The 22,570-nt window shown below is 35.1% G+C and overlaps 1 protein-coding gene across 7 annotated transcripts in view; it reads right to left on the reverse strand.

Moving 5' to 3' along the window:
- The window catches only part of LOC126717297 (uncharacterized), a 46,681-nt gene that overhangs the window by 3,250 nt on the left and 20,861 nt on the right, over positions 1-22,570 (reverse strand). For 5 of the 7 annotated variants that reach the window (XM_050418821.1, XM_050418823.1, XM_050418826.1 and 2 more), the window contains 32 exons: positions 21,510-21,565; positions 17,713-17,767; positions 17,552-17,608; positions 17,329-17,430; positions 16,078-16,158; positions 15,908-15,960; positions 14,214-14,283; positions 13,286-13,349; positions 12,764-12,912; positions 12,526-12,653; positions 12,253-12,310; positions 11,941-12,038; positions 11,140-11,227; positions 10,939-11,004; positions 10,797-10,856; positions 10,437-10,523; positions 9,873-10,059; positions 8,634-8,677; positions 8,419-8,550; positions 8,189-8,320; positions 8,042-8,094; positions 7,915-7,963; positions 7,269-7,327; positions 4,995-5,134; positions 4,719-4,891; positions 3,304-3,432; positions 3,119-3,204; positions 2,911-3,026; positions 2,681-2,793; positions 2,347-2,470; positions 1,143-1,264; positions 62-242 (listed from right to left, as the gene is read on the reverse strand). In XM_050418821.1, coding sequence (XP_050274778.1) covers positions 62-242; positions 1,143-1,264; positions 2,347-2,470; positions 2,681-2,793; positions 2,911-3,026; positions 3,119-3,204; positions 3,304-3,432; positions 4,719-4,891; positions 4,995-5,134; positions 7,269-7,327; positions 7,915-7,963; positions 8,042-8,094; positions 8,189-8,320; positions 8,419-8,550; positions 8,634-8,677; positions 9,873-10,059; positions 10,437-10,523; positions 10,797-10,856; positions 10,939-11,004; positions 11,140-11,227; positions 11,941-12,038; positions 12,253-12,310; positions 12,526-12,653; positions 12,764-12,912; positions 13,286-13,349; positions 14,214-14,283; positions 15,908-15,960; positions 16,078-16,158; positions 17,329-17,430; positions 17,552-17,608; positions 17,713-17,767; positions 21,510-21,565 — 3,112 coding nt within the window. Of the gene's footprint in view, positions 1-61; positions 243-1,142; positions 1,265-2,346; positions 2,471-2,680; positions 2,794-2,910; positions 3,027-3,118; positions 3,205-3,303; positions 3,433-4,718; positions 4,892-4,994; positions 5,135-7,268; positions 7,328-7,914; positions 7,964-8,041; positions 8,095-8,188; positions 8,321-8,418; positions 8,551-8,633; positions 8,678-9,872; positions 10,060-10,436; positions 10,524-10,796; positions 10,857-10,938; positions 11,005-11,139; positions 11,228-11,940; positions 12,039-12,252; positions 12,311-12,525; positions 12,654-12,763; positions 12,913-13,285; positions 13,350-14,213; positions 14,284-15,907; positions 15,961-16,077; positions 16,159-17,328; positions 17,431-17,551; positions 17,629-17,712; positions 17,768-21,509; positions 21,566-22,570 lie in introns of those variants that run through there. The other 2 variants (XM_050418822.1, XM_050418827.1) reach the window with 2 other exon arrangements.

The raw sequence follows: 22,570 nt of genomic DNA on the forward strand, positions 1-22,570 counted from the left end.
GAATTTTAAACCTTTTGTTACTAAAATCAAACTAAAGGTTCCATCAAGTTTTTTTTCATACCTGGAATATGATCACTAGTGTGCTCTGACTCATCTTCCTCATTTTCTAAGGGAGACTCAGATCTTGGAAGATACAGCAAAAGCTCCCGAAGAAGAATAAGCCACATTGAAGAAATGTCCTCAGTTGGACATAACAAAGGTAAGATTTCCAACACAGTGCGTAGTACAGGTGGAACATTTCCCTAGAGAAGCAACATAGAATTCAAGGGAAAGAATTTCATATGTAGAAATTCACAAAAAATAGTATTATATTCTCTGAGGGTTCTTGTAACTAGTAACACCACTTGGATAAAAATGGTTACATGTACATAATAATTCTCTTTCCTAAGCCCACACAGCAAGGTAGAGGAAGAGCTTTATGAGAGGGCTACAAGGACTCTTACTTTTGGGAGGCAAATTCATGCTCTATACTAGACTGGAATGCCAAATTGGTAAGCCAACTTATAATTCACCTCTATGCTTAATTTCAAATGTTGTTTATCCCAGTTTCATTCCTCTATTTTATTTTTTGTTTTTTTCTTCTGACTTCCCTTCACTTTTTGTAGAGAACATAAGACAAAGGTGAAGGGAGCTGTTACAAAGCTATAGTACTACACTTCTACCATATAAAACACAGACCAAGACCCAATTTTAGAGTATAATTCAAACAGCTAAACTAACAAAACTTGCCAAGAATACATGAAAGTACAGAAAATGGTAATACAAGAAGGCCAAAACAGATTCCTACAGTGAATTTCTTCATGCAGTGGACCCTTAGGATCCTAAAGAAACCCAGGTAATGTGAAAGAAAATAATTATTTAAGGAAGGGACATGGAAATTCGTATGGGCCGTGTTTCACATTCCATTCATGTAAAGCACTGAAATTACTTGTTGACATCACAAACTCAACTTATGTAAAACCAATAACTCTCAAACAATCTCATGTGCTTTCTCGAAGGTGGCAGAGAAATTATGAAGATCCTTCAACTTTGCAGCAGAAAATGAACAAGAAATACTTGCTACAGTGCAATTAAAAAACCAAACCAAAAAACAAAAACGCACAATAACAAGGAAATGGGTTCAGTGCGAAAGTTTTACTTACAAATTCAGATTCAAAGTGATCAGTAGTTATTATGGCTTGCTTAACCGCCAAATCTATGATTGCTAGCAATTGTGTGTACATGCTATCATCAAACATCCTTTGTGCTTGAACATATAGTTCTCCTGTTTGTAAAAATCAAGAAAAACATAAGCACTCTGAAAAGATGGTTCAACCACAACTACTGTAGTAGCTAACATTAACAGTCTCCTTAATTACATCATAGACAGACTCTGCTTAGTTGTTAGGATATATATCTAATACCCCATTTCCTTGCATTCGAGCTTGGTGTAAGCACAGACACAAACATGGATGCAGGGCACTACACAATTGACACAGCAAAACAACATTTTATAAAGACTAGGACATGACAGGAAAGAGACACGGTAATTAATTAATTAAATATATTTTTAGGTATATTTATATATCTTTAAGCATACTTTAGGTTTTAGGAATAATAACAACAATAAAAATGTTTGAATGTTTTGTTTTTGTATTTAAATTTAATAAAAACCCCAGTGACGCATGGTAGTTTTAGCTGCAAAACAAGGTTTTTTGGTCAGTAGACACAGCCAGCGCTCCATTGAACTTTGAAAAGCCTTTGTGGTTTTTAAAAATTAAAAGAAAAGGAAAAATACAATTTGGGCCAACAAATGGTAGCCAGTCCTTTTGAGAGCAGGTGCATGACCACTATAATTCCATACTTACACCAAAGCATTTTGGTCCCTATAACTTCATACTTTATAGCAGGGAATTTCAGTCCAATGGGGAATCATTCACAAGTCCGATGCCCCTCCTCAATGATCTCTCCGATCTTTCTCAATCAACTCCTCTCCAACTTTCTTGGAGAAATTCATCTTCCTCACATCAGTCCCTTAGGTAAATGCAAAAAAGCTTTGGAGCTTGAGCTCATCAACCATATAAAATGAAGGGATCTTTCTATGTAGAAAACATTAACACCCCATCATCCTAGGCACTCTGTCGCATGCGATCAGAGATCTAATGGCTGGTCAAGAGAGAAAGTGTGGTGTCATGACCATGTCCAGAATAGAAAATTACTTTTTCTCCCAATATGCCACAGAAATGCATGCAGACATGTCCCCAACGTATTATTGTCCGATACAGTTGCTGTGTCTGTGCTTCTTACATATTATGCATGAGCATTCACAAAATCTAACAAAAAATCCAAGTTGAATAAATGCATTACCAAGTCCATGTAAAATCTCCTGCTTGACCTTGCTAGCTGCATTTTCACTGTAGTTTGGTGACTTCTGAAGAACAAACTCGTAAGCATCAAGTACTGAGTTAAGGTATGGTTTCGGCAAGTTCCCCTGATTCACGCAGTTTTTTCAGTGCTAAAAAATGAGCATATCTTATTGATGCTACTCTTTTGTATATATATTAATTAAAATTCAAAGAATGCATCATTGATGATGTAGAAGTTTTAGGAACACATTTTTTTTTTTTTTTTTAATGTGACAAACATATTTTACTTCTTACAAATAAAACAGAAGCTCTAGATCTGTCAGCTTGATGATTACCTTATGAGAATGAGAAAGAACAGTTGTCTGTAAGCAATTAATTGCTGCAAGAGCAACCTCTTTACTTCCATTTAAAATGCTATTCTTTACAAAAAGAAGCAAAGTTTCCCATCCTGCAGAAACAAAACATGATCTGATATTTGTGGTACTCATAAAAAGAAATAAAAAATGAAAAGAAAAAGAAAGTACAATAAAATGCATGATACAGAAAGATTTGAAAGTGAACCTACCTGACCAGAAATTGTTTAAGATTCTGAGAAAAGGAAAGAAAGAACGTAATATACGCGCTACTCCACCCAGGACCAGTACAAGTGTCTCATCCCACTGTTTCTGAGCTGTGTTTCGACTGCATATTCATCAAATATAAGAATATGTTTGCATAATTGAGGGAGATAAGAAAGTTTCCAAATCAAGGTTACAGTTCTAAACTTCATTTACCTATGATGTATGAGCATGTGAACTGCTTTTCCTCCACGAGTTCCCAGTTCTTTCCCATGCCATTCATCTTTTGATGAAGTAGCAGCCTAATATATTGGGGAGGGGGGTAGGGGGGTAATCAAAATAGATTAGCACAGACAGTAAAAAAGCTCTGAACTTAATATTAAAATACCAATTCAGCTTACCATGTGAGAAGCACGATCTAATGTAGGGAAAACATAATTCCAAAGACAATCCTCCCACATACTTTTTGATAGTTTTTGCCCATGACTTCCGAGAGTTTGAAAAAGTGTCCTGACAGCTGAATTCCTGACCTACAAAGTAGAATGCATTTAGCCATGAATTAAAAAACTATTTTATGAAACAGCTGCAACAGTGTAGTTGCTACACAAACACCTTCATTGGAGGCAGGAAATGTAGCCAACATGCAAAAATAAATGGAAAAACTGCACCAGATAATACATAATTATGCAATCAGTAAGAGAAAGTTGTTTAAAATCTGGAAAAGCTCAGCTTTCAACCTCTCTGTTCTGACTACTCTTCAGCTTTTATCGGATGCACAAAGTGCTTTTTTATATGATGACAAACACGCACAGAATTTGCCAAAAGTTATTCACAGAAGAGAAGAGCTTTTGGCTCACTACATTGCAACACCAAACTAGGCCTAAATATTCAGATGATAAAATATCTGACAGAGGAAACTTAATAGCACCCTCAAGCAAACTGAACTAATTTCTAAGCCATTTGATGCAGGGCATTTCAAGCAACTATATGCCTATATCCTAATCCACTTGTAACTAATTAGTTAGTTAGTTAGTTAGTTAGTTAGAAGATTTCTTAAGCATTAGCCTATAGGATTTAGACACTTATCAACCATCTAGAGGCTGCCAATGCCAAACAACTAGTATAAGTAGGAGAATGTAAGCTCTTTGTAAATCAGTTTTGGTAATTGAATGAATTGTTAGCCTTTGTGTGCTATTTGGAACTAAGCGCTCTTGTAGAGGTACTTATCCACCTATCAATTTGTTCTAAGTAACTCAGCCCTTTCATTGTTTCTAAACCATGCACAAACAGCCCATCACATCCCCTGCATCACCATTAATACTCTTATGATGCTATAACTGATAAATCATCAAGCATGTTCTATTATGAAAATAGGAGAAGCGTTAAAGAAACAACATCTAGGACATCAATTACTGCAACATTAGTGCCATCAATTGGTGTATTATGGCCTTGCTTTTTAGATCAATCACCAATAAAAATGGAAAGACATTTTATTTGTACTATTAAATTACTAATTCTCCCAAAAACTTAAGTTATTAGGAGATGATGGATTTAATCATTTAACCACATAATTCTAACACTCCCCCTCACATGTGGGCTCAAATTACCTTTTAATAGGTGAGGCCAACACGTGGGATTTTAAATGAGAGGTAGAGTGTAGGGGACAGCGATCAAACTCGGGACCTCTTGCTCTAATACCTTGAAATTACCGATTCTCCCAAAAGCTTAAGCTATTAGTAGATGTTGGATTTAATTATTTAACCACATAATTCTAACAAGTACAAAAAAATTCATTATTAGAGACATGATATCCTACCTCTGGCCTCTCATCAGCTCCAAGCTTTTGAAGTAACGAGAAAACAGAGAACAGTAATTTGTCACTGTCAACCATATTTATCAAGGGAGTTTGGTCATTCACACTATCAGAAATGACAAGTGCTTGTTCTTCTTCGTTTTCACCATCTGTTTGATTTGGAATAGAATGCACATCTGAAGTTCCAGAAAAGTTACACAAGCAAAAACAGAAGTCAAATTTTATGAATATACAGAAAAGGCAAATTATGCCCTAATAAGTTTACAAAGGCAATTTAACCTGTTTCCTTTTCCTCCACAGGCCCATGGACCAGCCCCTTTGCAATGAAATCAGTCGCAGTCCACAAAAGGCCTATTGCAGTCAAGCTAATATTCAACTCTGTCTTTTGAGCACTGTAGGCTCCAGTCACATCTACACATCTGCAATATTCAGATACATACTGATATGACCAACAGGTTTTTAACAGTGTTGCTCAAAATTCGGCATTTTGCAATGAGACCATATCTTAAATAAGCCCTTGCTCACAAATAGACCTGTTCATTTTGCTGGCCTGGCTGGGTTTAGGGCAGGACTCAGCCTAGATTCAGGTGCAATCAAGAAGGCCTGCACCTGGCCTGCCCAGGAGATAGGACCTAATGTTGAAACGTAGGCCCAGCCCTAGCCCGCACAATGGAGCCCAGCCTAAGCCTCTTATTTATTCTTTAAGCCTAATGCCTACACTGAGGGAGAACAGTTTTGCTTCTTTGCTCCCTTTATACTCACACCCAAAAATAATAATAATAATGCACAACATAATTCATTTTCAAAGATACATTTTTCATAGTTTCATTTCTAGAGAGAGAGAACTTCAAGGTTGCACCTCCAGAAGGCTTCAAAGGCATTATTTATGGATAGGGAGAGGGGAAAAGGGAGGAGGGGGACTCAATATATACCCTCAACAATTTGTTTATATTTGCTGCCTAAGGCTTTAAACCCGACCAGCTCCATGACCCCACATATTTGCCCAATCCTGTGAAATGATAGCCAGGCTTGTTGTATGGGGTGTGCCACCTGACCCATGATCAAGTCTACTTGCCAAAGAATCAGTTAAGCATGATGTCCTAGGGTTCTATATTTTGCAACAATTCATCAATTGCAGCAACAAAGGACCACAGGGAGATAAGAGTATTTACAAATATCAACAGTTAAATTAATGTCCTATCAAATTTCAACTCGGATGTCATAGCTTCAACATATGCCCTTAAATATGGTTGTCCCTTGGCCTGCTTGGTTTCTTATACAACTACAAAACTAAATTTTTTGTAGCACATTTTGAAGCATGGTATTGTTTATTCCCTTCCCATACACGTGCATTGAAATTTTCTTAAAATGAAAATAAAAAAATAAATTGAGATTAGTGAAACCAAAATGAAAGGCTGTCTCAGCTGAGGAGAACACTTTGTGGTGTACATCATTCTCGCCAAGATGCAAAATGCATGCCAAGGCAACAAGATGTCATCACACTAAAAGAATTTAGAGGATTTCAATTTTGCATGTGATACCAAATTATATGTTTTTTTTATATATAAGTAAGAAAGATGTACATTCATAAGGCTAGTTTATGCATGAAAAGCACAAAGCAAACCAAAATTTACAAAGAAAAGAAAGAAACAAAGAGGAGAAGAAAACAAAGAAAAAAATTAATTACAAAAGAGGAGAGAACAAAGGAACAAAGGGAGAGAATCACTAGATGTGAGTCTCCAAGCCCGAGACTAGTCAAACAGAGATAAACTAAAAGAAGCAAGCAACTGATCTCTGGAGTTGTCCAAGTCCTCAAAAGTCCGCCAACTCCTTCCAAAGACACCACAATTTATTCAAAAGGCTAGTTTATGCATGAAAAGCACAAAGCAAACCAAAATTTACAAAGAAAATAAAGAAAGAAAGAAGAGAAGAAAACAAAGAATTTATTGATTACAAAAGAAGAGAGAACAAAGAAACAAAGGGAGAGAATCACTAGATATAAGTCTCCAAGCCCGAGACCAATCGAATAGAGATACACTAAAAGAAGCAAACAACTAATCTCCGGAGCTATCCCAGTTCTCAAAAGTCCGCCAATTGCGCTCCTTCCAAAGACACCACAATAAGCACAACGGAACTAAATTCCAAATATTAGACAAGTGCTTCCTTAACTAATTCCACCAACCAAAAAGCAATACCAAATTATATGATTTAAACATCAATAACATCATAACTTAAAAACGGAAAGCCAGAATTTTGCACATACATACATGCATTCAAGAAAGACATTGAAACAAAGAAAAAGTTTTTTCAAACTTACATTTTAAACCATGGGGTTTGAAAATGTAACAAAGTAAACCCTTGGCCCATTTTAAACACCTAACACAACGCGGATCCACTTTAATTGGGCTGAGGTTTAATTTATTACTTTTTAAGACTATAGGGTTTGATTTGTTACACCTTCTAAACTAGCAGGTTTAAAATGTAATTTTCCTAGAATTTTTCAGGGAAAATGTAAATTAACTAGTAATAAGGATGACAAGTTTAGAATCTTACACATGAAGACAGTCTGCAGGTATGCTTGCAAGTCCATCATTCATAATGACTCGTAGGTTCTGCAGGAAAATACACAATTCAGAATGGGTATATAGAACAGATGGAACCATTATACAATAAAAACAATAATAACTTCAAACAATTTCATTCACACTAAAACAATAATATTAAATAAATGATCCAAGATAAACTGCATAAACGCATTCTAAAGAGCAATCACAATAGCTACAATGAGCTCCGGCTCAAATGGTACTTCCCCCTCCTACAAGAACAGGTGGAGGACGAAGTAGTGGGTTCAAAGCCCACTATATGCATAACTTACCAATGATTTTCAAGTAAAAAAATAAAAATAAAGAAAAGAGCATTCACAACAGCAATGGTATATTGACACATCAGTGCAAGAGAAACAACAATTTTCAATAGGACTTGGGTTGCTCATGCTTCCTTCCTTAAGCAGAAAATAAGTGCCTTTAAAAAGCAAAAATGATGTTTTTGCATGTGCATTTTCTTACATGTACATTTCTATCTGTATGTAGGCATACATATGTTTGTTATTCTGCCTATGCATGAACTTGGCCAAAAAAGAGATTATGAAATCAACATTGTGTCTTGCAATCAAAGAATTCTTGCTCAGATCATTTCTAACCTGAAATCCTAGAGTGACAAGATCCTTTTCTGATACATCTGCTACAGACCTTCACAGAAAAGAAAGTTAAATGGATCAAAATAACAGAACCAGCTACCAGAAGCATATAGTAAAGTAGAAGGCAAACCTCAACATTTCAAGAATATCAGGCCAACTGTAGTGTAACTTTTCTCCATGCCTCTGAAAGAAGTTTGTGAGAAAAAATTAAGAGAGTAGGCTGAGAATTAAGACAGAATGAAAGCAAGTTTAATTTGTCTCCAGTAGTATCCATTACCTCTAATACATGCAGAAGAATTTTCAAAGAACCAGCACGAACATCAATGTTTTGAGTAGAAAAATAAAGAACCCTCAGTGGAGATATGACAGAACATTCAAGTGATCTCAACTCTGCCAGCCAGGTTTCCATCTAAGATGGAAAGAAAGAGAGAGTCAATGACAACCAATCCCCATCCCTATATTCAATAAAATTCCAAACTGCAACTGAGAAGAGGTGAAATTTCTCACCTCCTGAGATTTATCGTAGGGTCTGGATGGTGTGTTTTCCTGGAACTGGTCCGAGCCTAAAACAGCACATATTGATTGATCCAATGCATCAAGTCCCATATTTCGTAAATTCTGATTAGAATTTTCTGCAAGCTACAAAATGTTCTGTGATGTCAAGAAAGCTATAAATGGGGCAACAATCATATAAAAACTAAATCAGTATTAAAGATCATCACCTCAAGAAAGTGGCCAACTACTTCATCCCACAATGGTTCGACTCCTGTAATACAGTAGAAAAATTCAGAACGAATCAAATAACAGAAACTCAAATCATACCACATGCATAAAACGAATCTATCTACATAAAGTCATTAATAATTTTATACAATTTCCAATAAGAAGCAAAGAGAAACATTTAACAGAGGTAATAGTCATCAAACTGTTACACCAAAATGATGGAGCAAAGTGTGGAACATGACAACAAAAGAGAAATGAAAACATGCAAGTGAAGTCAATCAGGGACCATCATTTTGTTCTCTCCAGCAAAGTCCATGAGCAATACCATGTTTAATATGTCAGAATAAGCAGGTTGAAAATCAGCATTGAGGTTGAACAGTAATAGCAAATAAGCCTATGGAAAATAGTCAAGGAAAGTTGGAACAAGGGCAGCAGTAGGTCTGCCATCATATCAGAGACTGAAGAGGAAGAACCAATGGCCTCACCAGTTACAGCCATTGTAAGGTTTATTACTCTATTTTTTGGGGGAAAAAAAGGAAACGTCGGAAATTAGTCAATGACTTGTGAATTTTCTATGAAGCCTCAAGAGTGCCTTTTGTTTATATACTTTATACATACATATATACTTTTTTTATAGGTAATAAAAGTTCTATTGATAAGAAAATTACAATGTGTTCATGATGGTAAACCCACTGCACTTGAAACGAATACAAGCAAATCAAACGGAAGAGCTAACAGAAATAAGGAAATCAGATATGGAAATACAATGAGTAAAACCCCAAATACGAGACCACTCAAACAAAGTCCTAGCTAACAAAGACTTCAACAAATCTATGGATCTCTCAATGTCTTCAAATGTTCGGGCATTGCCTTCCTTCCAGAATAAACACATAAGACTCGCTGGTACCATATTCCAAACATTTGAAGAATAAGCCCCCAACCAATTCCTCCATGCAAAAAGGAGAGAGACAACTGAATTTGGCATCACCCACTGAACCCCATACATATAAATATTACACACACACACACACACATTATATATATGATGTTTAATTCAAAGGCTTTTAACAAGAATTCAAGCATGACAAGTATGTAGTGTAAAGAGGGCAGAAATTACAGTGTGCAAACAAGCAACATCCTCTGTTATCTTTACCTTACTGATTAGAAAACTATGTGCAAAACCATATTTGCAATAAACATATGAAAACATTGAATTCAAAATCATTGGCATCACATACTGTGAAGATTATTAACAAGTATGGAAATCATTCTTTCCACTGAAAAACTGATGCTTCCAAGTTTTTGACTTGATGACGGTCCAAAAGCAGTTGCAGTCGCAGCCACACATTGATGTGACAGCTGGCGTAGTGCAGAAATAAGAGACTTAACAGCGGATAGGTGCATCAGTGCTGAGCTCTCAAAAAGCTTTCCATACATAAAAGGCAGAAAAGGGTGAAAAGAAAAGGTTAGAGCCTGTTTCTTGTAATTGTGTAAAACAGAAGAAAAGTAAAATGCAAAGAAAAGAAAAAATAATGGAGCCCTTTTGATGCCCATTTCTTATGATGAGGGGAAAATAATTTGTTTGGCATGGCAATTATAAAAATGTTTATCAAGAAATCAATTGAAGGCTGGTTGTTTTCAGGAAACATTTAGTGTCCCTTTTTCACACAGGTCCATCAACCACTAGAAAGGGCAAGAAAACAAGAATTCTCAAAATGAAAAACAAAATTATTTAAAAATGGTTTAAGAGCTAATAAACCTTCAATTCCATTGCCAATGAGATCTTAACTTGCTTTCCTCACCTGAGAATTTAAAGAAGAGAGAATATTGAAGTCACTGTATTGACCAGATGATTCTCTCATAAGCTTTGGGACGGCCGAGGAGACCTCCTACAAATATAATATTGATGTCCTTGTAAGCTTTTATGACACAGCTAAAATCTGTTAGATTAACACTACTTTGAACAAGAATAATTAACCATTAAGAGGAATTAACTCAGACCATAAGGAGCTATATGGGGCCTAATTGTAGGTTACATGAGACTGGTTCATCATGTATGTTCCAGGCATATGATTTCAAAGTTCTAGTTTCCTACATAAAGCAAATATGATTCAATTCTTAATGGCAGAATTTTATATTAAAAAGACGTTTACCAAAATTACCTGTGTGGTGGCATGTGGCGAATGAATTGCTCGGTCTAGAGCTGCTAGAGTTTCTAATACCTACATTTAATATCCAGAAAAGATTTAACATCATATGAATTATTTCTACTTACAGGAAAATTTAACAAGTTAGAAAACATACCAAAACCCAGGATGGTCCCAACACATTATGTAATCGATGAGCAATGTTGAAAAGAGTCCTTAAGGCCTAAATTGCAATAGCATTTAAAGTCAACCCTACAAATAATTGTTTAACCGGATATTTGCAGGGAAGCCATTCTATTAAGAAATGAACAGTAGAAAAAAGATTTCATCCTCAGTAAAGGGTACAGGAATTAAATACCTGCACATTCTTAGGAGTAAGTATCACACTGTCCCTTTGATCAACCAATGGTTCAGAGCGTTTTGACCCAGGAGACTGCAAGGCACTGCTGAAATCTCAATTATAATCCCATTTTCAACATTATGAGGTTGCTTAAATCTTGAAAGTAGAAACTAAAACTATAAATATTTGAATTAAAGGGGCTAAGCTAGAAAATTATGGTGTAATCAAAACGAGGATTGAAAGGTAAAAATTTTTGAAAGTTCAACAAAAAGGTACCCCATTCAATAGTCAATAGTCTGCCTGTCTAGTAAAGCAATCTAAAAGATATAAAACTAGATTTTGTTTCCAGCCACATCAACACGTGTAGAAACTAAACATCACACAACAATTAGAATCCCTTAACATGACAAGATAAGAAACAATAAATAGGAAAATATTTCTAAAAAAAATCAACAGTCAAGGATATTGATAATATAAGATAAGGTTCTCATAATTTAGCATCCTACATGGTTTTACAAACAAAATGAAATGAAGTGAGGCAAACTTATAAGTGTCTTATGAAATGAAACAAAACGTAGGGAAGTCGATAGTGAATAAAGGCAATAACAATTAACCTAACCCAAAAAAAAAAGGCTAAAATGAAAAGTTTTTTTTTAATAAGTAAAAAGAAAAAAATAATAATAAAGAAAGTATAATCATAATATGAAATATTGGAAGCCACCAAAATGTCAGCAAATATTACAAAGGAGTAATATAAAAAGAAAGAATGGTAATATCTGCATATGGAGAAATCTGCATAGGTTGTTTACAGCTTAATACCTCCTTTTTTCAGCTTCATTGGCGAAATTTATCGTGAATTTGCAAAGAGATGCTAGAAAAGAGTTTAATGGCTCTACAGCACGAAGAACCCCGCAAGCCTGTAGAGCAATCATACAAACTGTCATCATCTACCACAGGGTAATTGAAAAGGAATTCTTTTATAAAGATTAAAGCTAATGATTTTAAATCACCAATAATAGCTTAACGAGAATCATGACTTATTAAAATGCTCTATCTTACTCTTGAAATAAAATAAAACCAATATGACAGCCATGATTATGAGCTGAATCAATAGGTTAAAATTTAAGTTACCTGAGTGAATGCCTGGTATCCCTTCAATATTTCTAATACAATAGCCTCTCCTTGTGACCTTCAAAAATAACTTCAGGTTAGATACACAAAAATCCAACTTCTTTTTATTTTTTTGTGTAGATAAGTAATAAAATACATTAAAAGAGCACAAAGTGTGAAACTTTAGTACATGGGAAGTATACAAGAGACAGCCTAAAGAAAAACAGCATCTAAAATTCAACAGATCAGCTTTATTAAGACTAGGAGATCCTTTAATAGAAAAGTTCACCAAACCTTGACAAAATAAGGGATAGTGCATCAAGTATGGTCAACCACAATGAATCAACCATTGAGACACAGAGAGCAGCAGTTTTCCCAGTACACTTTGCTGGTGGATCATTATCACATCTGGGAGATTCAAGCTGGGAACCAAGAAGGAATAAGCAATGTCAAGCACACAAGCATATGACATGTTCCCCAAAGAATATTAAGAGTGGAATGTAAAATAAATGAAAACTATACACAGAACTACCTCCCCAACTTCCACAGCTTCGTCTGTCAAAGTAGCCACTGTAAAAACCACACCTAACAAACCTTCAACTGCCAAAGTTATTGAATGGGCCTCACTAGCAACCAGGACTGCCGCATTGGATGCATCATTATCTAAACTCCACTCAATCCCTGCAGAAAAGTACATAATATCATCTTCTATGAACATCAAGAATTGATTTGAGTTGAACCCCACGAGACCAAATAAAAAAATCATTTCAAAATGTAAATGCATGCATTGAAGTATTCCATAGGTCAAAAACTTCCCCAACTTTATATCCCCCAAGTATAATAGAAATTAACTCTCAATCCGTGTTGACCATATTAGCTACTTAACCCAGAAAAAAACTTCACATTAGCCACTAGATCATTGTGATATTAAAAGGCAACGTTAAAAAACCTCCTCAGGTAACACCATTGTAGATTGACATTGCTTCTAGATTAAAGAGAAACTATATGTATTGCCACAAGATATGGGCGATGTCAGTGACAACTAATTGATTACCTTTAGCTTTGCTGCTGAACATCCCTGCAACAGCTGCCAGGCTCTCTTCACTTGTCTCTAGGACCTAGAGCATTAAAATTTAAATTAGTCAAGGAAATTAAAATATGCCTACTGCCACACCATCTAAAGGACAAATTCTCAACTCTAATAACTGAAAACATGTCTTTCTTTTATATATAAGCAATATAATTTTATTCAGGAAGAGGGGATATCCTATGCACACAGGAGGCATACACAAAATTCTCCTATATATATATATATATATATGTCTCTGGATGATAGCAAGAGCACCAACAGAGTATACCAAAATGTGGGATGAAAAAACCTAGCTATAGAAATTCATATAGGATTTGGCAAGGCAATCCTTGGAAGTGATAAGTTGCATGGCTAGAGAAAGGGATTACAACATGGGGTGGAGAAGAGATTGCTGAAAATAGATTACAGATGGACATGGAATATGATATTTAAATTGGGGAAAAAAGCTCATGAAAAACTCACGATTAAATTGCAATGAGATTTGGCAATGGAGAAAAGAATGAAGGGTCATATGCTATATGATATACTAAGAAAGTACAGAATTGCATGGGAACACCAGTCAATCACAGCAGTCTTGGAAACCAGAAAACATGTAAAGTAGCTGTTGAAGACCATATTTAGAATAGAGTTAGCAATTGCAAGCCAGAAAACATAGCCCATGATCAGAACACTTGATCTCTAGTGAAAGTCAAGACATACTGAACAAACTTAAATTAATTTGGTTTTTTTTCTTTCTTTCTTTTTGTAAGCCAAACATGAAATCTTCAACAAAAACACAGATTGTCTTCAATTCAGCCTTTCTCAATACAACGAATAGACACCCATAGCCATGATGAAGAAAATAAACAAAGGCCCTGCAAGATGCAAAGTAAAGAATACTCTAAAATCTTACCTGCACACTCGAAACAACTCTAGCCAGAGCTTTAATCATGCCCTCTACAACATTTGTATTGTTGGGATGCCTACAAGGCAGATGAAAAAGGCAGTGGATAACACATAATAATAGTTTATAGAACTTGACTTCTTTTGAGGAAGAATGACCAACTATAACTTAAATATGACATGGTGATAAATTGGACCTTTACAGGCATATTCCACCCTTAAAGCAGAACCAAAATTACAGTAACATTATCAAACTTTTCTTCTATAGATATATGATTTAGAGAGAGAAAAAAAAATCATTGTTCTATCTTCTCAATACTTTCTTGTTTTCAAATCAGATGAACAGAATAGCACATTCACACACTTGTCAAAAGAAGAAGAGAACATGCACATACAAGTCAACTTGACTCAACAAAGCCTAAAGCGGTATGAGTTCAGCTACATGAATTCTTTTTCCCATTCAGCTCCATCTAAAGCCATATTCTTTATGTGCTAGTCATACGCAATTCTCCTAAATATATAATCTGTTCATGGTTTTCACCTTCTTGACTGCAATATTTTGGTCCCATGATATCACAAAATCAAAGAATGCAGATTATTAGTGTCACTGTTCTTTATGAAGAATTCATGTTCATACCATATATTGAACCACTACCCCCAGGCAAGTGTCCTGCTTTCTATATACAGCTTGCAAACAATTTAGTTGAGCTAGATTCACGTGGAATCATAAATTGTATGAAATCCACTATTCGGAAAAGTCATCATGTCAGAATCAGTAACAAGCCACATAATTTTCCTTCCTTATTATTTTCTTTTTCTTTCTTCAAAATTCTTGCAACATTTCATGCCTGACGGCCCTAACCCAAGTCACTCATGAAAAGTGAAATATTCTCATTTCTCGCTATCTGTAATAATTATTAAGAGCATATGGTTTAAACTTCATCTTTCTATCAAGACTAAGGACTTGAATAAAATCCATAATTAAGTGGCAGACATCTTGGCGACACTTAAAAAGTATGGACAATCAATACAGGAAGAGTATAGTGACAATTACTGAGTGAATTCAACAAATAGCTTCTTTTTTATATATTTAGTAAAAACTTCATTAAAAAGGCACAAAAATGGGTACAACTCTAGTCCACAAGATGTAAATCTGACAATGGCTCATTTCACTAAATAGATACTAGTCTCCAAGCCCTTCTATTCCAACCTTTCCAAATTATTTCAAATTTCAAAACCAGACAGGGCAGCAGAAATGGGCAGGTCAGGATTGGTTATCTCTTATTATTACAGCAGTCATGTAGCTGATTGTAATTAGTCTTTGAGGCCGTTTTGCCAGCTGTAAAATGGTCTTTCTTTCAATCATTCTGATTTTCTTATCTTTAAGACTAGGGTTTTCTGCCTTTTATTACCTGCTCCCTTGACTTCTTGAAATTACATAAGAGTACTCATTTTGTTGTTTTTAGAGGCTTCCAAGCTTTCAATGAAACTATAATTTTGATCATTTTTAGTAATAGGAAAATAATCACGGTGCCAATGCAGAGGGCTAGAATCAACATGTCAACTTAGGTATATACTCAATGTGCATACTGTTGATAATTGCTTCTGTTTTGTTGTTCCTTCTTATCTTATGAATTTAGGTGAGAGAAGGACTAGGGGGTTAATGAATCTATGTGACAAACAGATCACAGCTAGTGAACTTACATGTCAAAGTTCTGGAAAAGAACCCGCAAAGTCCGTGCCTCCACACAAAAGCCCTGTCAAGTTCCATAAATTTTGATTATCAGGAAAAATATATATATAAAGATACTTAAACTGCTGAATATTTCATACACAAAATATGAAAAATGAACATGCTGCAACATCAAAATTACCCTCAAGATTTCAAGAACAAGAATACGATGCCATAATGGCAAATCAAGAAAGATAACCTTCACTAACATACTAAGGAAAACCTGCATTTAAGAAACAATAAAAAAATCTCATTTAGTTGATAGTGGTAGATTCAAGTAGACAGATGCAATTTCATTAAAATAAATAAAAGGCATGGAAATTATTGAAAAGAATGTCCTATTTTTTAATCTGGTACTTTATACATTTCAGGGGAAAAAAAATATGTAATTGTTTCAATTCTGTCCAGTAAAAACTATATGGTTCAGAATCCAATTCAAGCTCCCAGGAATTTCCACTCTGTTTGATATGGCCATAATGTAATACAACAACCAAGCCTTAGTCTCAAAACTTTAGGATGGAACCTCAACTTACTAATCAGGGTTGGCCACATGTATTTTCAAGCTATTAATTCCAAATGTTAGTTTTTTTTTTTTTTTTTTTTTTTTTTTTTTTTTTTTTTTTTTTTTTTTTTTTTTTTTTTTTTTTTAAGGTAAAGTTAGATAGAGATATCGAGCATCTGGCAACTGGCAGGTCAAAGACTCAAAGTGCCACAGAAAGGGGCTCTTAGGTTGGCTAGCAGCCCAGGGTAATTTCCAAACGGTTGATAACCTAAGAAAGCAGAAGACTATATAGATTGGTGTTGCCTGTGCAAAGTCAGTGGTGAGAAAGTGAATTATCTTTACTGCGGTGTTTGGTCACAGAAGAACATTCATCATTTGTCTATTTTCTATTTGGGGTTGTGTGATTTTTTTTTTTTTTTTTTTTGATAGTTATGGAATTGCCAACATGTGAAAATGACACTTTAGTAGGCTTTGATGAGGTAGCCTGATTTGGAATGCAGTTCCCTTATGTCTCAAGCATTGCATATATTTGCATTTCAAAGGAATAAAATGCTCAAACCTTTAAAGATTTCGAGGTTTCAGTGGGATATTGTTAAGATGTTGTGCTTGAGATTGTTTTATGATTAGATATTCATGTCTAGTAGCATTTGTTTTTCCACGTTTTGGTGGTTTCTGATTTGCTCAATTTAGGATGCATTGATTTTTTCTTTTGCATTTCTCTTGTATAATTCTTGGGCTATGCCTTTTGCACTTTTTAAAAAGAATTTCTTCAGTAAAACTTAGTTGAACATATTTGAAAATTTTTTACAAAAACATTGCCGATAGCTTCACACACACACACACACACACACACACATACATATATATATATCATTCACATATAGAACGCACCTCACATTCAGTGATAAGGGATGAACTGTAGAGCCTGATAATATGAGCAACTGACCGCAAAACCAAGCGGCGAAAATAAGGTTCTCCTGCTTCTCCTTCAAGCTGATTAAACATTTAATACAATTAAGGAAAGAGAATGCCAACAATGAAATTCTTCTTGAGATGCAGTAAATTACCCTTGATGGATCAAAAGACTAATTACATGTTTCAGAAGCTTAAATACCTCAGAATTGGTACGAATTGAAGTCATTAGAAGTGAACATATCTGGTGCTGCAAAACCTGTTGAGTTCCCACACAATCTTTTCGACTATTATAGTTTACAAGCATGTTTAAACAAAACTCCATTAAAAAATCAATTTTAGTTAAGAAATTTTTATATTTACCTGCTCATAAGGAATCAAAGTTCTGAAAACAGCCACATAATTGGACAAAATAAATCTGCAGGTCAAGCATTAAGTACAAGTAAATTAAGTACAATGACACCATATTTGGGCCAAGTATCAAATGAAAAAGGCAAATTAAAAAGGTTCAATTGATGAATAAGGAATCTAAATGTCAGTATCATAGTTAGTATGCAGTAATCTAGTAATTGAACATAACACAGCACAAGCATATCCGCCAGGCAAGTGCCAAAGTAAACTATAAAACAACAGCAGAAGTATGTGAGTTCTTGAGGTTTGAAAGGAGATACATTTTTTGTTGACTCCTATCCTCCATTAGTACAGTGTACACGGAGGTTTGCATGTCTTTTTTTATGATAATTGAATAAAGGTTCATTACTTGTCAAATAAATAAATAGATAAATGGAGATGCTGCATATGGTCTTCTCTATACACTGAGTAAAGTCAGGATCCACTTACAAGCTTTTGACTAAAAGGATTTCACAGTATCAACTTCAATATCATTTTCTTAATAACTATAAATGTTTATATCACTATGCAAGCTGGGCCAGTGAAATACCATTGCACCCGCTTTGTTGATCAATATTCCCTTTGTCCCATAATAAATGTCCTATTTGAACCTTGCCTTCACATTTTTTATCGTAATTTTTCATGGTCATCCTTGGTAAATTCTTTGATGATTGAAAATTAGACACTCATTTTGTTTGTTTTAATTTTATAGTTAGGGTATTATGGGAAATACAATGTCACTTTGACTCTCGCTTTGCTTCATGACATTCCTTGCCTCAAGGATATTTTTGTAAAGTTGGAATTACAACACTTTCTGATTCTTTCTCTTCTTATCCCAATCTCTTTCATTTTACTTACCTCCAAGAAGAAAATAAATATTTTTGGGAAGTAAATAAGAAAAGTACACCAATTTCTTGAAGGATGCTTAAAATTGAGTTGATGTGCACTCCATATCTTCAAAAGTACGCCAATTTCTTCCCCTTCACTCCATATAGCCCACATCAAAAATAAAGAAGTAAAATTCCAAATATTTAAATTAGGTCCCCTACTCTGCCACCCACATTATAAATCAAGAACCTTCTCCGGTAAAACCCACTAAACCCCAAACATCTTGAATATCGAACTCCAAAACTAAAAGGCCACACTACAATTAATCAAGAAGTGGTCCACGATCTCCCCGCTACAATAGCACATGCAACACCAACTCACCATCAAGTAACCCCTCTTGATGAGGTTCTTAGAGGCAAGAATTTTCCCCCAAGCAGTTGTACACACAAAAAACAAAACACTCCTAGGAGCCTTAGCCCTCCATATATTTTGGAGAAATTACACTTTATCCCCCTAAAAAATATACTCCCCCTTTACACTTACCCCCCTAAACTATGAGAATGTACACTTTACCTCCTAAACTATACGCCCTTCTATACTTACCCCCTAAACTAAACTATGAGAATGCACACTAAAATAACATTTAGATAAGCCCTACCTTTGCAATTTTAACACAAATATTGCAAGTCTTTTTTTTTTTGGATCAGCTAGATATGAGTACTTCCATGTGCCTTTCTTAGATCTCTAATATTCATAATACACTATGACTAATTAGTAATATTAGTTAATAATTTAATCACTTAATAACTATATAATTCTATAAGAATTAGTCTACTATGTTCAACATCAACCACTAAAATAACTAAACAATTACCACAAATATAGTATATCATATTTTTTTTTTTTTATGAATGAGCTAAGGATATGAGGACATAGCAATATTGTAATTGATACAAAGCAGATATCCAAAAGGGAAAAAGTAGAATAAGAATAAGAAGTTGGGTGTATTACTGTTACAAGGAGAAAAAATCAAGAAAAAATAAAAATAATAATAGAGAAAAACTAGAAGGTTGTGGGTTCTCGACAAGTAACACTCAAAATATATATATATATATATATATATGGATAAGTTACACTAAAAATATGCCAAATCAATGGTTTATATCACTAAAGCCAAGATCCTATAGTTTTAATTCAGTTTTGATTTTTTTTTTTTTTTTTTTTTTGAAAAATATAAATAAATAAAGCACCAAAAAAGCACACTTTGAGCTTTTTGAAAAAAAGGCAAAAAAAGCGCGCCTAAATCATGCTTCTTAGAATGAGCCTAGCTTTTGAGGCAAAAAGTGCTAGAGCCTCGGGGCTTCACGCTTTGAGCTCAAAGCGCGCTTAAAGCGTGCTTTTACCAACACCGCTTTACCCCCCTATACTATAGGGTATAACCCTTTTATACTTACTTCCCTAAACTACTACCCATGGGATGGGTGCAAAATGTTACACGAGTAATAGTTTAGGGGGTAAATGTGCACTTTCATAGTTTAGGGGGACTAGTGTTACGCGTGTAATAGTTTAGGGGGTAAAGTGTGCATTCCTATAGTTTAGGGGGGTAAGCATGTAAAAGGGGGAATAGTTTAGAGGGGTAAAGTGTAATTTATAAACATCAGGGTATAGATTTCCAACAATAGGTGGTAGATAAAAAGTATGGTAGCATGTGGAGAGAGTGATGTTTAAACATAGTTAATGGGCTATATGGTTTTAGCTTACAGTAAAATATAAGGAAAGTTGGAAAAAAATTTCTAGATTTACTAGATTTGAGGTTGGTGAGGGTACTTGAGTTAGGTTTCAGCATGATTTATGGCATGGGAAAGCATGTCAAAGGAGGTTTTTCCAAACTATATCGTACTGCTCAACATAGAGAGGCTTCAGTGGTGAATCACATGGATGTTGTAATGGTAACTTTCATTGGAATATCAATTTACTAGAGTTGTGCAAGATTGGGAGTTGGAGAAGATACATTGTGTTGGGACCCTTTAAATCACCAAGTGTTTGAAGTTAAAACTGACAAAGGCCCTTCTTTCCCTTAGAAGAGCATTTGGAAGCCCAAGGTTCCAACTAGAGTGGATTTCTATCTTAGCATGGATTGTGACATAAAAAAATCCCTTTCTTATTGGCAAGAATGCAATATTATTGATAAAGAAACAAAACCTTGTGCTCACGATAATGAACAAAAAGGATCATAAGAATTGTGGCATAAAAAATCCCAACGATGGATAGTTTGAGGAAACGCCATATAGGTGTGGTGGGAGATTGGTGTTGAATCATGAATGTGTAAGAAGCTCAAAGAGACTATTGATCACTTGCTTCTTCACTGTGTTGTTGCTAGAGAGTTCAGGGCTATGGTTTTATGCCTAGGAGTGTGGCTCAATTGTAGGTCACTTGGCTTGTAGAAAAGGTCGGTTTGGTCATCATCAAAATGCAGCAATATGGAATGCAACTTCTTTTTGTCTCATGTCGTGCACCTAGAAGGGAAGAAACTTTAGAAGCTCCAAAGGGTATGAGGAATCAATTTTGGACCTGAAGCTTTTGTTGTTGAGGTCTTCATATGATTGGATGGCTGCCACCCCACATTTTCTATTTTGAAATTACTTGAGCTTATTGATCTTTGTAATTTTAATTGACATTCAGTTTATTTCTTGTATGCTTTCCATGTACATGGTTGCACCCCTTTGCACTCTTTTAATAAATTATTTATCAAAATTTCTGAAAGTACCCAAGATGCATGAATATAGCACTGAAATGAGAAAGAACATTTAATGACTATTTGTAGCAAAGGCTGAAGAGCAGATTGGTCAAGTATCTTTCATGATTATCTAGCGACCTCGGTGACTCACTGGTGCCTGCAACTTAAAGAAATTTAAAGCATTAAAGGCAGAGAGACTTCTTACTCAAGTATATCAAGCACAAACGTCCGTTGAAGAGAATTGACACGTAACCAAATTGCCTGCAGGATAAGATCAATAACATCATTCATTAGTTAGGAATTGTATTGAAACAATGTCACACTGACTGATACTGCAATAATATTTGCACAACATATGGAACCATCAACACAATGGAAACAGTTTTATTTTTATTTTTTTGATAAGTAAAAGGTCTATTGATATCAAAAAAGGGGAACACCCTAGTACACGGGGAGTGTACAAGGGGTCAAACAATCAAGAACAAAAATTACAAGAATCTAAGAAATCAAGAAAAGATAAAAATGATTGGTTCCGCAAAGCAGCCAAACAGTTTTATTTTTACTTGGATGGGTAAGGAATGATTAACACAATAGAAACAGTTTTTCGGGTCTAAAGATAAGCCTGGGCAAGTCAGAATTGGTTCCGGTTGGGGTAGTCCATAATATTGACCTATTGCTAACTGTTCTTGGCTGCAAGCAGGGTTCTCTTCCACCGAAATATCTGGGTCTTCCTTTGGGTGCTAAATTCAAGGATAAGAATATATGGAATCCAATTCTAGAGAAAATGGAGAGGAGATTGGCGGGTTGGAAACGCTTATATTTATCCAAGGGAGGTAGAATCACTCTAATCAAAAGCACCCTATCTAATTTACCCACTTATTTTCTATCTTTGTTTCCTATACCTGCTAGTGTGGCTAACCGAATGGAGAGGCTTCAGCAGAATTTCTTATGGGGCGGTTTTGATGATGAACCTAAAATTCATTTGGTTAAATGGGCTACTGTTCGTGCTCCTATTTCTTCGGGTGGCTTAGGGATAAGGAAGATAATACTTTTCAATGAAGCTTTACTTGGGAAGTGGCTTTGGAGATTTGGGATTGAGAAGGATGCCCTTTGGAGACAAGTGATAGAGATGAAATATGAATGTGTGTGAGGGGGCTGGTATACCAGATCTGTGAATGGTCCTCATAGTGTTGGTTTATGGAAAAATATCAGTCAGGAATGGCCTTCTTTCTCACACCATATTCTGTATGATATTGGTGATGGGTC

This window comes from Quercus robur, chromosome 3, assembly GCF_932294415.1.
Source record: "Quercus robur chromosome 3, dhQueRobu3.1, whole genome shotgun sequence".
NCBI classification, from domain to species: domain Eukaryota; kingdom Viridiplantae; phylum Streptophyta; class Magnoliopsida; order Fagales; family Fagaceae; genus Quercus; species Quercus robur.